We start from the raw sequence: 15,996 nt of genomic DNA on the forward strand, positions 1-15,996 counted from the left end.
AATGATATCCCCGAACGTTTTTTTCTTTTTTTTAATAAATACTTTTGATGACGTCATATCCGGCTTTTTGTAAAAGTTGAGGCGGCACTGTCACACCCTCATTTTTCAATCAAATTTATTGAAATTTTTGTAAAGCAATCTTCGACGAAGGCCGGACTTCGGTATTGCATTTCAGCTTGGTGGCTTAAAAATTAATTAATGACTTTGGTCATTAAAAATCTGAAAATTGTAATAATTTTATTTTTATAAATAAAACGATCCCAATTTACGTTCATCTTATTCTACATCATTTCCTGATTCCAAAAACATATAAATATGTTATATTTGGATTAAAACCAAGCTCTGAAAATTACAAATATAAAAATTATGATCAAAACTAAATTTCCGAAATCGATTCCTTGTCGGTTCCTGATTCCAAAAACATATAGATATGATATGTTTGGATTAAAAACACGCACAGAAAGTTAAAACGAAGAGAGGTACAGAAAAGCGTGCTATGCAGCACAGCGATTCCACTACCGCGCTGAACAGGCTCGTCAGTTTCACTCCGTTATGCACAGGGCGGGGATGTAGCTCAGTCGGTAGCGCGCTGGATTTGTATCCAGTTGGCCGCTGTCAGCGTGAGTTCGTCCCCACGTTCGGCGAGAGATTTATTTCTCAGAGTCAACTTTGTGTGCAGACTCTCCTCGGTGTCCGAACACCCCCGTGTGTACACGCAAGCACAAGACCAAGTACGCACGAAAAAGATCCTGTAATCCATGTCAGAGTTCGGTGGGTTATAGAAACACGAAAATACCCAGCATGCTTCCTCCGAAAGCGGCGTATGGCTGCCTAAATGGCGGGGTAAAAACGGTCATACACGTAAAAGCCGTGGGAGTTTCAGCCCATGAACGAACAAACAAACTCCGTTATGCACAAGCGGCGGACTACGGTCATTGTGAAAAAATGCAGTGCGTTCAGTTTCTTTCTGTGAGTTCCACAGCTTGACTAAATGTAGTAATTTCGCCTTACGCGACTTGTTGTTTTATTCAAAGGAACAGTTCTGCTTGTGTGAACGATTCAGGTTACCATGCCAAATATGCACAGGGATAAATGTACATTTTACCAACAAACCTCCCTTACACTTAAATAAAAACCTACTACATGAAACCGACGAGCCAAAGCTGTATATTTTCCTATACGTGTATGTGTTTGGGTGGACTGACGCTCATATTTCAGGTAAAAGACTGGGTGTATCTATCATCGTTAAATTAAACATGTTCATCTGGGGAATTTGGGGGTTGTCTTTCGGATGAAAAAAGATTTTTGGTTCTTCAATTCATCGATGAACTATGATGTGGCTCTGCAAGCCCGATCTGGAAAAATCTCAGGTATCACCGATTTTCTTTCAAGTGTTTTCAGACTTTTTGTAGCGTGATTTGAGAGTGCAAAACTTAAATTTAAATTGACCATGAGACGTCGCGGTAACTATATATCAAAATTGATTGGGTCTTTGAGAGTCAATTATACAGTCGTCACGTTGTACACGCAAACACGCGATGGTTCCACAGATCAAACAAATAGCCTGATTGGCTTTTACACTGACGATCCATGTTTCACTTTAAGCTCAAAACCATAGGCAACTCGGATTTGTCTCATATGAACATTGTTTTGTTACCCAGCTTGTTATGAATGAAAAGTCGTGAAAATGAAGACAAACCCTGATGTGTCCACCAAACGTGTCGCCGCCGAATCGCTTGCATCGTTTGAATGCAGCTCTCTCCGTGGCGTAGCATTCGCTCTCCACCACGCCCTCGATCAGGATGTTCCGCGACAGGATGCCCACCTCGGCTCTCTCGTCCACGTTATACGTGAAGTTGCCGTAATGAGTGTACTGAAACGGTGCTGAAACGGATAATAATAATGATACAAATCATCATTTTCATCATCATCATCATCATCATCATCATCATCATCATCATCATCATCATCATCATCATCATCATCATTATTTTCATCATCTTTCTTCTCCTCCTCCTCCTCCTCCTCCTCCTCCTCCTCCTCATCATCATCATCATGATCATCATCATCGTCATCATCATCTCCTCCTCCTCCTCCTCCTCCTCTTCCTCCTCCTCCTCTTCCTCCTCCTCCTCCTCCTCTTCTTCTTCTTCTTCTTCTTCTTCTTCTTCCTCCTCCTCCTCTTCTTCTTCTTCTTCTTCTTCCTCTTCCTCCTCCTCCTCCTCCTCCTCCTCCTCATCATCATCATCATCATCATCATCATCATCATCATCATCATCATCATCATCATCATCATTATCATGAAATAAACGAAACAAGCACGGCTGGTTATTGGAATGTTCAAACGCACGGTCCTTCCCGTGTCGACATTTTGGCTGACCATCTCAAGTCTGACCACACCATCACTTGGGTCAGGGCCTTCCATCCCATAGAAACATCAACATGCTGACCATCTCAAGTCTGACCACACCATCACATGGGTCAGGGCCTTCCATCCCATAGAAAAATCAACATGCTGACGGCTTGCTGCGTTGGGTGGGATCGTTTTGTTTGTTGCGAGTAAATTCTCTTCGTTTTTGTAAGACTTTGATTCATCAAAGAATCCTGCGTAGGAATAATACATGTAATACTAAAAATGGAACATTTATATAGCGCGTCCCCACAGCTCGAAGAGCTTTACAAGTTCAATCAAACAATCAAAACAAGGATTCAGATGTTTGATACAAATTAGACCAAAGTGAAGTCATGGTCTTTTCCTTTTTAAAAGCCTGGGCAGATCTCAGATAGCAATCAGAAACACTCTTCACGGGAAAGAACTGCTTTTTTTTTATTTGGCAAACACACACACACACACACACGCGCGCGCGCACGCACACACACACACACACACACATACACACACACACACGACACACACACATACACACAAACACACACACACACACATACTCGTACACACACACACACACACACACACACAGCCACAGTCACACACACACACACACACAACAAACACACACACACACACACACACACACACGCACACACACACACATACACAATCCGTCGGTACCCGCACACACCCCCAACCATCCATCCACCCCGATTTAAAATACGTAACAAAAATATAAAAGAATTATACTGACAGCTGACTCTGATTTGGGAGTTTGTGCATTCTCCATTGCAGTCCACAATCTCCCGCACCTCCGCCTGCTCCCAGTCAAAGTCTGTGGAGGCAACCACGATCTTGTCGCCTAAAAAAGGACCCACCGTAATGAAAACACATGGGCAGAGTTCAAGTGCATCGTGTTTTGTCCGAGTTCAAGTGCACCGGAATAATTGTGTTTTGTCCGAGTTCAAGTGCACCGGAATAATTGTGTTTTGTCCGAGTTCAAGTGCACCGGAATAATTGTGTTTTGTCCAGGTTCAAGTGTACCGGAATAATTGTGCTTTGTCCGAGTTCAAGTGCATTGGAATAATTGTGTTTTGTCCGAGTTCAAGTGTACCGGAATGCAAAAAATGTGTCCACACATTTGAAAAGTTTCACCTAGTTTTGTTTTGTATCCGGAAACATGATTATATATTCATATACTAGAGGAATACCCGGCTTCGCCGGGGTGAATCGCGAGACAGAGACAGACAGCGTGGCGGTTCATCACAATCACCTCTGCAAGCGAAGTCCTGTCACACGGGATTGAGAATTTTAGAGCTTATTTCTTAGCCCTATATTTTCTGTTGTGGCTTCTCAAATGCCAGAACATACAGACAGACAAAAGCCGCTAGACCCCATCACAAACAGAACTCTACAATCAACAGGTTTTTTCCCACACACACACACAAACACACACACAGAGAAGCCGTATATATATAATATGTATATCTATATCTATAAATATATAGAGATAGGTGAGTGTATTTTTTGCGTGGCTATAAATTGATTCGACCTTTTCACTTTGACAGTACGAACAACTTACGGGTGCAAGGGAAGCGTTCTGGACAGCGCAGTGACATTCTAAAAATAGTACCTCAGAAACGGGAATTTGGGGTGATCGGTGCGACAGAGACAGACAGCGTGGCGGTTCACCACAATCACCTTTGAAAGGCGAAGTCCTGTCAAACGGGATTGAGAATTTTAGAGCTTATTTCTTAGCCCTATATTATCTGCTGTGGCTTCTCACATGCCAGAACATACAGACAGACAAAAGCCGCTAGACCCCATCACAAACAGAACTCTATAATACATAGGTTTTTGCCTACACACACACACAAACACACACACACAGAGAGAAGCCGTATATATATATGCATATCTGTATCTATAAATATATAGAGATAGGTGAGAGTGTATTTTTCGCGTGGCTATAAATTGATTCGACCTTTTCACTTTGACAGTAAGAACAACTTACGGGTGCAAGGGAAGCGTTGTGGACAGCGCAGTGGACAGCGCAGTGACATTCTAAAAATAGTAATAGTAACTTAGAACTGAACGGGAAAGCCACACGAAGGAAGGGAGATAAACGCCAAACACTGGAGAAGATAAGGAAGAGTTACTTATAATGGTGAAATGAACGCAAAAACGAAAATGAGTTCAGCGCTGCGCGCTGAGAGCCCGTGTTGAAATATCTCATCGATGATATTGTGTCCGGGGTGTAGCTGAATACGGTGTCCAAATTTGAAAAAGATCCACCGAGAACTTTGGCGTTGTGATGTGGTGTAGCGGCTATGGTGTGTCGGTATGGGGGCCCGGGTAAGCTGAGGTGGAACCAAAATAGCTGAGGTGGAACCAAAATCGGTTCCGCGCTGCGCGCTGAGAGCACTTGTTGAAATATCTCATCGATGAGGTTGTGTCCGGGGTCTCTCTGAATAAGCCCACCAAATTTGAAGCAGATCCATCGAGAACTTTGGCCGTGCATCGCGCACAGACAGATACACACACACACACACACACAGACACACAGACACTAGTCGTATATATATATAGATATAGGCAAATATTTAAAAACAATCTCCTCAAAAGTTGTGGTGATGAAGATAGAATATGTTTATTAATGATGACCCGAATTTTCGCCCCACGGGAGTCCACTATATATGGTAAGAATTCACAACTTTGGGAAGACACTACACCAACAATGTGCCCATTTAAATAGAAAAGCACAGCAGTACAATTACACCTCATATCGGTCTGTAATATTGTCTGTTTCATGTCTCCAGCCAAAATACATTGAAATGTATTGTATTGTATTGTATGGGGAGATTTATATAGCGCTTGACGTTCTCTAAGCGCTTTACATATTAATTTCTGCCGTGTGAGATGGAATTTTTTACACAATATATCACGCATTCACATCGGCCAGCAAACCTCAAGCCTATTAGCGCGAGCATTCACCTTTCGCGGCCTTTATTCCAAGTCACACGGGTATTTGGTGGACATTTTTATTTATGCCTATACAATTTTGCCAGGAAAGACCCTTTTGTCAATCGTGGGATCTTTAACGTGCACACCCCAATGTCAGACTTGACCAGCATGATAACTGAAAGTTGTGTTTTATGTCCGTCCGTAACAACAACAGGCAAACGATCAGGTGTCTGACTGCATTGATGTAGGAACAAATGTACCAACATTATGTTGTTATTGTTTGTATAGAGAAAAAACCCGCTTAATATCTTTCTGTATTTCTCAGGCATACATCCTTATTATACACGAATGGACATCAAAGTAGATAAAAGAATCAAAAGCCTTCATCAATATGAATGAACAACCTTTATCCTGCTGTATGAAATTTCCAAATTTGGACTTACCGGGACTCCAACCTATGACAGAGTCAGCCAGTTCCAATTTAGGGTATGCCGCGTCGGCAGACAGAACACGGAAATACTGGAAGGTTGTCTTGGCGCTGGTAGCCACCTGCAAAAATCACGTAGTTATCCAAGAGAATCTTAAAGCCTCACTCCGCCTCCCGTAAACCATCTGTTTATGATCCCTGAGCCTCCCGAGCTTTTACAGACAGTACAAACATACTTCCATTTGAAACGCTTACCGCTTGGGAGCATCCTGGCTGCTCCCCCTCCCCCCCCCCCCCCCCCCCATTTTTGGATCAAATTGACTGACATTTTAGTCAAGCATTATTCGACGAAGCCTGGACTATGGGATTGCGTTTAAAGGCTGACATTGTCCTATTTAATAATTTTAATTACTTCCAGGGCTTTTCCCATCGTTGAGGGGATGTATGAATTAAGCTTCCTGCAAAGTTTTAGGTTTGAAGTCCTTACCAATTACGAGAAATAATTAATTCTTTATAAAGTTTATTGCTATGTTTAGCAACAGTTCTCCAGGACTTGGGCTATTTTTAGACCGTCAACACAGACAGTACAGCTTCGTCAATCCCCGCGTGAAGGAAATCGCTCACCTTCCACGTGCAAAACGTAGTGATATTGACACGCCAGATTAGCGCGGTAGCGTATTGTGCTAAGCAGGAAAGCGCGCTTTTCTGTATTCTTGTTAACTTTGCAATTTCCGGGAATCATCCACTTTCACTTTGAGACTGTTCTGTTTACATTCGACACTATCAAAACCACTTTGCAAAACTGAAATAATATTTTCTGTGTTCGAAAGCTATAGCCAATCGTTATTATATCCCCTTAGGTACAGTTTTATAACATTATTGGCACATGTAAACAATAGGAATTAATTAATGAACGCTACGAAAAGGGCAGCCTTTAAGCTTGGAGAGAGAGAGAGAGAGAGAGAGAGAGAGAGAGAGAGAGAGAGAGAGAGAGAGAGAGAGAGAGAGAGAGATCGTCGCGATATAACCTTCGTGGTTGAAAACGACGTTAAACACCAAATAAAGAAAGAAAGAGAGAGAGAGAGAGAGTTTCTAGATTCATGTGAACACCGGTACGAGTATAAAGGAGGTCAGGTATAAATCTTACCTGGAAGTCTCGCCTGGTTTCCCAGATAGGTAGCTGCAGGTACAACTCTTCATCGTCCTTTGTATAGCGCCCTTTGTACATGTAGTGTTCCCGTGTTGTAGACTTCATACCTTGTTCAATCAAACAAAGGATTACTAGAGCTCGCTCCTTCGGGTGTAAATAGTTCGGCTCAACATCTCAGATTTGGCCAGCTATCAACATGGGGTAAGAAGCGTACCATCCCTCCAAATGGTCAAATACCAAAAACCGACACCCTGACTGCTTGCTGTGGTGAGTTAGATTTTTTTTTTTTATAAATTGATTACACCCCCGGTATAGGGGTGTGTATAGGATTCGGTCGATGTGTTTGTTTGTTTGTTTGTGTGTGTGTTTGTGTTCGCATATAGATCTCAAGAATGAACGGACCGATCGTCACCAAACTTGGTGAACAGGTTCTATACATTCCTGAGACGGTTCTTACAAAAATTGGGACCAGTCAAACACACGGTTAGGGAGTTATTGGTGGATTAAGATTCTACAAGGACTTATAGAGGGACATATTAATGGTCAAAGGGAAATAACCTTCTCAGTTGGTGGCAGTGAGAATGGTTATTTCCCTTTGACCAACGGGGGTGTTTTTCCTACCTCGGAGGAATTTCTTGTTTATCCTACATACGTGATGTGAGACGATGACTGTCCATGACATTGTTGCGCGCTTGTTGGTTTGTTTTGCGCATTGCACTAATAAGATGTGTGCATGTATGATCACGTGATCACGTGAGACCGTGAGATACTCGTGAGATAATACTCGTTCAAATCACACGTGTGTATATCATGTAAATGAGGTCATGTCAAGCAAGTCTGGCAGGGACCTGTTTTTCCACTGCTTATGATGCCAAAGTCACCGAGACAAACGTCATTACAGAAAAAAAATTGCGCTCGCTAATTACCCTCGATGAATTGTCAGAACTAACACGTCATGCCACACTTTCAGAGTGACGTTTCTTTGCTTTGACGTAATAGATTGCACGAGGGTTTAGAAGAGATCGAGGTTCCAAAACAAGCGTCTTCAATTTAGCTGCCTCGACTGCAGGACATTTTCAGTAAAATATACATAAGTACAGCATGTAGGATAAACAGAATACTACATGGCTTGCTGTATCGTACCAGATTTACACTCGTTGCTTTTTCAAATAGGGAACAGCTCGCTTTCGCTCGCAGTTCAATATTTAAAAAAACAACTCGTGTAAATCTGGTACGACACAGCAAGCCATGTTGTAGGCTACTCTCTATTTCCGAGCAAATAAGTACTGGTTTGTGTGTGAGTGTGTGTGTGTGTGTGTGTGCGTGTGTGTGTGTGTGTGTGTGTGTGTGTGTGTGTGTGTGTGTGTGTGTGTGTGTGTGTGTGTGTGTGTGTGTGTGTGTGTGTGTGTGTGTGTGTGTGTTGTTGTTTATTTACAAAAGTAAACCATGAAAAAATATGCCACTGTGCACGACAAGCAGCCGGGTTGTTCATTTTTGGTATTTTGACCAAGTGGAGGGATGGTCTTATCCGATGTAAAAGGCTGGCCAGAAATGAGACGATGAGCCGAATGGATAGGAGTATGGCTTTAACAAATGGTTAAGACGTATAATTATAAAGTTCAAGTTATTTTACACACACACACACACACACACACACACACACACACACACACACACACACACACACACACACACACACACACACACACACACACACAAGGAGCTTCAACAAGAAGGCCTGAACAAATGCAAATGAAACAGTGGTAAAGTAAATCTGAAGGTAAAACAAAATCCTAAAATAAAGAATGAAAGAATGAAAGAAAGCAATGTTCAAAAGAAGAGCTGCACATAAGAAACAAAGACAGTATAAAAACAGGAAGAGATTCAAACGAGAAAGAAGTCTACCTTACCCTGCACTTCAAGACACTCAACCTACACACTTAACCTCGCAATGTCAAACACAAACATAAATGGGAAAACAAACAAACACGTAAACAAATGGGGTTTTGTTTAAACCACACATGATAACAGCGCTATTTCTTCATCTTCATATTTTAGGTGGCCACAATTAACGCATCGATTTGGGGTTTGACGTCCAACTAACAGGTGATAGAAAGAGAAAAGACCTATAAATAGTTGAGATGAAAACTGAACGAGAACTAATGTATGCGCCTAGGCTCAGGCATGGGAATTGAAAACAATAAAAAAGGCTGAAAATTTGTAAGTAATGGCAACGTCGACGGCGCGAAGCGCCTAGCCCTGCTAGGGGGGTTCGGGGGCATGCTCCCCCGGAATTTTGTTTTTCTCCAAAGAACCCAAATGGTGCAATTTGGTGTCATATAAGCTCCAAGTTTGCCATTAAATTCAGTTTTTAGAACCATCTTTGCCTCCCCCATTTATTTTTTCGGCGGACACTTTTGCTTTTTCGGCGGAACAAAAAAAATAAATTCGGCGGAAATTTGCCTTTCGGCGGACAATTCCCATGCTTGCTAGCCTATGTGGTCTACCTAGTCTACCTAGTCTAGATTTCATTCATACTTTCACTTTCGAACAACAACAGCACCACCACCACCACCACCACCACCACCACAACAACAACAACAAAAACAGCAACAGCAGCAACAACAACAGCAACGACAACAAGAACAATAGCAACAACAACAGCAACAAAAACAGCAACAACAACAACAACAAAAACAGCAACAGCAGCAACAACAACAACAATAGCAACAACAACAACAACAACAACAACAACAACAAAAACAGCAACAACAACAACAACAAAAACAGCAACAGCAGCAACAACAACAGCAACGACGACAACAACAACAACAACAACAACAACAAAGAAACAACGACAACAATAAACATTGAATACCTTTTCTCGTGACGAGTGACCAGCTATCTCCTTTGTCGACCTTGGTAATGAGGCTACCACCGAGGACATTGATGACGACGTCATCAAGAGAGGTCATACCATTTGATTTTATTCGGCAACAAAGGCCATCACCAAAAGCGTACATGCCGATCACTTTTCCGTCGGGGATAGCTGTAACAGAAGACCAAGGCGCATGAAGCGTTCAAACGGGCATGCAACTATTGAACACAAAAGGGACTTCATTCTGGTGATAGGTTTACGGGAGGTGCCTGCCCATGAACGATGGCGACATCCGGTTGTGAACAACAAAAAACGCGCGCGTGTGTGTGTGCGTGTGCGTGTGTGTGTGTGTGTGTGTGTGTGCGCGCGTGCGTGCGTGTGTGTATGTGTGTGCGTGGGTGCGCGCGCACGTACAAGTGTGTGTGTGTGTGTGTGTGTGTGTGTGTGTGTGTGTGTGTGTGTGATGTCACTGGCACACTCACACTCTATAAACTCTCGGATAGGAAAGAAATCCTCAAGGTAGAGAAAGTCAAAGACCGTGCCGTCCTCGTTCCAGACGATCACGTGCAGTCCTTTGGAACGTTCCTGTGCAAACGGGTTGGCCTGAAAAACAACAACAGAAAATGTCGCTTGTTCCTTTTGGTCTTTTTTGTGGAAAGTCGAAGCCGGGAAGAGCGTGGTTTCGACCATCCCCCTCCCCCCCAACCACCACCACCACCCCCACCCACCACCCCCAACTCACTCAATAGTCATTATTTACATCGACCGCTGTCAAGGCAAGGCAACTGGGTGGCCGAGTGGTAACGCACTTGCGCTCCGAAGCGAGAGGTTGCGTGTTCGACCCTGGGTCAGGCCGCAATTTTCTCCCCCCTTTCCTAACCTAGGTGGTGGGTTCAAGTGCTAGTCTTTCGGATGAGACGAAAAAACCGAGGTCCCTTCGTGTACACTACATTGGGGTGTGCACGTTAAAGATCCCACGATTGACAAAAGGGTCTTTCCTGGCAAAATTGTATAGGCATAGATAAAAATGTCCATCAAATACCCGTGGGACTTGGAATAAAGTAAAAAAAAATTCCATCTCACACGGCATTAAGTCTCAGGAAACATGAATACACGCATGCAGGAAAAAAAAATATGGGTAGCGCCGTATGTATGGCAGCTCGCTTTCCCCGGGGAGAAAGCAGCCCGAATTTCCATGAGGGTAACCTCACTGGACTGTAAATCTTATCCAATCCAATCCTATCCAATCCAATCCAAATAATTTATTCACGAAAACCCATGGGGGTACATGGAAAACTAAACAAAAATACAAAACAAGTCGCGTAAGGCGAAAATACAACATTTAGTCAAGTAGCTGTCGAACTCACAGAATGAAACTGAACGCAACGCAACGCAGCAAGAGCGTATACTCGTAGCATCGTCACTCCACCGCCCGTGGCAAAGGCAGTGAAATTGACAAGAAGAGCGGGGTAGTAGTTGCGCTAAGAAGGATAGCACGCTTTTCTGTACCTCTCTTTGTTTTAACTTTCTGAGCGTGTTTTTAATCCAAACATATCATATCTATATGTTTTTGGAATCAGGAACCGACAAGGAATAAGATGAAAGTGTTTTTAAATTGATTTGGACAATTTAATTTTGATAATATTTTTTATATATTTAATTTTCAGAGCTTGTTTTTAATCCGAATATAACATATTTATATGTTTTTGGAATCAGCAAATGATGGAGAATAAGATAAACGTAAATTTGGATCGTTTTATAAATTTTTATTTTTTTTTACAATTTTCCGATTTTTAATGACCAAAGTCATTAATTAATTTTTAAGCCACCAAGCTGAAATGCAATACCGAACCCCGGGCTTTGTCGAAGATTACTTGACCAAAATTTCAACCAATTTGGTTGAAAAATGAGGGCGTGACAGTGCCGCCTCAACTTTCACGAAAAGCCGGATATGACGTCATCAAAGACATTTATCAAAAAAATGAAAAAAACGTTCGGGGATTTCATACCCAGGAACTCTCATGTCAAATTTCATAAAGATCGGTCCAGTAGTTTAGTCTGAATCGCTCTACACACACACACACACACACACACACACGCACGCACATACACCACGACCCTCGTTTCGATTCCCCCTCGATGTTAAAATATTTAGTCAAAACTTGACTAAATATAAAAACCAGAAAAACAACATTGATTTTCTTGATCTGCGTCAAATGTCGTATTAAGGTCAAAAATACAAATAACGTATAAGTTTACCACAAAAAGTTGCAATGGGTCGCATTTTTCGGAATATTTACAAATTAAACTTCCGGATGACCCATCCACCCACCTCGTGATCTGAATGATCGTAGACGAAGGCACACGGGTAGTTTGAGACGGGTTTGGTGGTCTGGGCTAGCTTAGTCCACGGCGTTTTCTTTTGCCCATGGATCTCCAAGGTTGCGCCCTCCCTCACTAAGATAACCTTGCGTATCTCCGGATTATCCTCGTCCGATACAACGTTGAGGCTGTCGAAGCGGCCTGGTATAATATAAGATAACAATAAATAGATAGATAAATAGATAGATAGATAAGATAGATAGATAAGCTTAGATGAAAGTGCTGCCTACTTATGACATAGTCTCGGTTGCAACAGGTAACTGTATAGCTTTGTTTGCAGAGGTTAGGCAGCAAGACAGCCTGAGAGAGACATGCACAAACAAACACACACACACACACACACACACACACACACACACACACACAAGGAAGAAAATCTTCTCAGACACAACAAAGCAAATCTTATTCTATGGATATCTGGTTTGTTGGCTTTGGAGAACGATTCAATGTGTTCAGCTCCAATTTATTATGACGACAGATTGACTGAATCTTTTAATATTGCTTTGAAAGATTTGTGTCTTGTTTTTTGTTGTTGTTTTGTTGATAAGCAATTACGAGAAATGGTAACAGCTGCTTGTATAAATTGCTAGCTGTTCACGCCTCAGTCCAGCTTGCTGATAAGCAGCGTAAAGTTAATGGCATGAAACAAAACGCTAAAAAAATTCTAACGTGATTTTGTCTCCTTGGTTTCTTTGTCTAAAATGTTGTAATGGCCATTTGAAACATATCTCCCTTTAAAGTTGTGATGTAAACGAGCAATAAACAACTTGATTCTAACGGCTAATTGTAGCACCTGCCTGGAAACATTACCGCGTCCATTACGTATCGCCCAAAGTGCATTGACAAAGAACTATTATTGCATTGTTTCAAGTGTGTTCGGAACATTAAGTAAATTTGTCAGCTTTGTCGTTGTGATGTAAGTGTAAATCACTCACAACCCTCCCCCCCCCTTACCCCCCCCTTACCCCCCCCCTTACCCCCCCCCTTACCCCCCCCCCCACACACACACACACACACACTAAAGCACTGGCATACACCAGCATGAACCAGTCCTCGCTGCATTATGTGCTCGAATATCAATTCAAATTATGTAAATAGACATTCATTTCTGAGGGATGCATGCAGCTTTCTATTCACAAACAGGGAGATAGAGAGGGGAGAGAGACAGAGTGAGAGGGAGAGAGAGAGAGTGGGAGAGGGAGAGAGACAGAGCGAGAGACGGAGCAAGACAAAGAGAGACAGAAAGAGAGAGAAAGGTGTGTGCATGTGTGTGTGTGTGTGTGTGTGTGTGTGTGTGTGTGTGTGTGTGTGTGTGTGTGTGACTGAGTGAGTGTAGGCAAGATTTTAGGCAAGAGTGGGTGTATGTCTTATGTCTGTCTGCTTGTCTTATCCTCTTACCTGTCTGTCACCCTGTCCAATCTTATGGGTGTAGGGGTGTCTTGTATTTTAGTGACTTTTGACTATTGTAGGGTGGAAGTTCAAAAAGAATCTATTATTTGTATTATTACTTAAGAGTATACATTATAAATGATACCACCACCATCATTACCTCTCTCTCTCTCTCTCTCTCTCTCTCTCTCTCTCTCTCTCTCTCTCTCTCTCTCTCTTTCTTTTTATCAGTATTGTAATCTGCATGTTATGTTATGCTCCGGCCTTACTTGTAGGCGAACGGTATGTTATATGTCCGTCTGTCGGTTATGTCCTAATGTTGTATATATATAAATATATATGTCTTGTATACTTGCCATTTACATATTTATTATACATGTTGAAGGATGAATGATGATACATTGTAGACGGATGCATGTAATTGATTAAAAGCCCCACAATGATGTCCTTGGCAAATACACACACACACACACACACACACAAAAAGAGTGAATACCCTTGCCTTTAGTGAGACAAGCAATCCACGGTCCAGTCACTAGCGAGGGGTGTGTCTCAAACACGTGGACAAGGAGCACGTGTGTCTCACAACAAGCAAGGGTACTCACTCTTTCACAGCCCTCACAAACCCGACAGACTTATTTCCGAGCATCTTCTATTTCATTTCCTTCTTCATCAATTTCATCAAGCAATGTTCAATTCAGGTGACCATCGTTGCATACTGAAAGGATAGATCATACCCAATTTGGAATCATTTATTACTCGACTTACCCGTTAGCTTGTTTAAAGCGGGTTTCTCAAGACGACAATATTCTGACCTCATGTGGAACTCGCCCCCTCCACTTACCCGTGAGCTTGTTTAAAGCGGGTTTCTCAAGACGACAATATTCTGACCCCATGTGGAACTCGCCCCCTCCACTTACCCGTGAGCTTGTTTAAAGCGGGTTTCTCAAGACGACAATATTCTGACCCCATGTGGAACTCGCCCCCTCCACTTACCCGTGAGCTTGTTTAAAGCGGGTTTCTCAAGACGACAATATTCTGACCCCATGTGGAACTCGCCCCCTCCACTTACCCGTGAGCTTGTTTAAAGCGGGTTTCTCAAGACGACAATATTCTGACCCCATGTGGAACTCGCCCCCTCCACTTACCCGTGAGCTTGTTTAAAGCGGGTTTCTCAAGACGACAATATTCTGACCCCATGTGGAACTCGCCCCCTCCACTTACCCGTGAGCTTGTTTAAAGCGGGTTTCTCAAGACGACAATATTCTGACCCCATGTGGAACTCGCCCCCTCCACTTACTCGTGAGCTGATTGAAAGCGGGTTTCTCGAGGGGACATTGCTCCGACCCCATGTGAAACTCGCCCTCCACACTTACCCGTTAGCTTGATGAAAACGAGTTTCTCGAGGGGACAATATTCTGACCCCATCCGTTAGCTTGATGAAAGCGGGTTTCTCGAGGAGACAATATTCTGACCTCATGTTAAACTCGCCCTCTGCACTTACCCGTTAGCTTGATGAGACAAGCATTCTACGGTCCAGTCACTAGCGAGGGGTGTGTGTGTGGGGGTTTCTCGAGGGGACAATGTTCTGACCCACTAAGGAACTCGCACTTACCCGTTAGCTTGATGAAAGCGGTTTTCTTGAGGGGACAATATTCTGACCCCATGTGGAACTCGCCCTCTACCAAGATGAAGTCGGTCCGCAGTTCCAAGCCATCCACGTTGCCCCACACCAGGGCTGCCCCTCGCTCTATGGTCAAGCTGGCCAGCATGGCGGGCTGGTGTCCAGCAACACTCGCCGGCCGCTGGGGATGACCACCTACGACAGCCATGCGGAGCGACATTATGAGGAGGAGGAAGGGAGATGTACAAGATAGACGTAACGCACAGACACACACACACGAATGCACGCGCGCGAGCACATGTATGAACATGTTATGTGTTAACAGGTCTTTGTTGTTGTTGTTTTATTTTTGATTCTTTTTTAGTTAGTGAAGGTTTTTTTGGGTGGTCTTTTTCTCAGGAAATTGCTTGTAGAATAGATGCGACATCCATGTCAGTGTTGGGACAGAATGAGTAAGCAGATGTGCTATTTCATGCAAACCATTTCATGCTTTTAATTACGTACGCAACAGGGCTTCAGGCTTGACAGTTAGCAACACTGGAGCCAATTAAAGTGTTATCGATCATCATACACAGGTGCATACATGTTCTTCTTTAAAGTGTCTTTTTCTACCTGAAGGGAATACAACTAACAAGACAAAAAACTGTTTTGATGACATTTGGATAACGTGCATGACAATCGCAACACCCCTTGGCCCTCGAAAAGGGTGACTCGTCTATTAGCAAGTTCTCTATGAGCTTCGTAGCGTCAAATTAAAAAACCCACAAAAAAACCAACCACAACATATCTG

At 42.9% G+C, this 15,996-nt stretch overlaps 1 protein-coding gene across 1 annotated transcript in view; it reads right to left on the reverse strand.

Moving 5' to 3' along the window:
* The window catches only part of LOC138971785 (cell surface hyaluronidase CEMIP2-like), a 58,566-nt gene that overhangs the window by 35,081 nt on the left and 7,489 nt on the right, over positions 1-15,996 (reverse strand). Inside the window, exons 3-10 of the mRNA XM_070344598.1 lie at positions 15,198-15,401; positions 12,144-12,334; positions 10,294-10,414; positions 9,812-9,982; positions 6,931-7,040; positions 5,800-5,905; positions 3,147-3,254; positions 1,700-1,884 (exon numbers count right to left, since the gene is read on the reverse strand). Of these exons, the coding sequence (XP_070200699.1) occupies positions 1,700-1,884; positions 3,147-3,254; positions 5,800-5,905; positions 6,931-7,040; positions 9,812-9,982; positions 10,294-10,414; positions 12,144-12,334; positions 15,198-15,354 (1,149 nt within the window). The 5' untranslated portion in view covers positions 15,355-15,401. The remainder of the gene's footprint in view (positions 1-1,699; positions 1,885-3,146; positions 3,255-5,799; positions 5,906-6,930; positions 7,041-9,811; positions 9,983-10,293; positions 10,415-12,143; positions 12,335-15,197; positions 15,402-15,996) is intronic.

The sequence above is a fragment of the Littorina saxatilis genome, linkage group LG7 (genome assembly GCF_037325665.1).
Source record: "Littorina saxatilis isolate snail1 linkage group LG7, US_GU_Lsax_2.0, whole genome shotgun sequence".
Lineage (NCBI taxonomy): Eukaryota > Metazoa > Mollusca > Gastropoda > Littorinimorpha > Littorinidae > Littorina > Littorina saxatilis.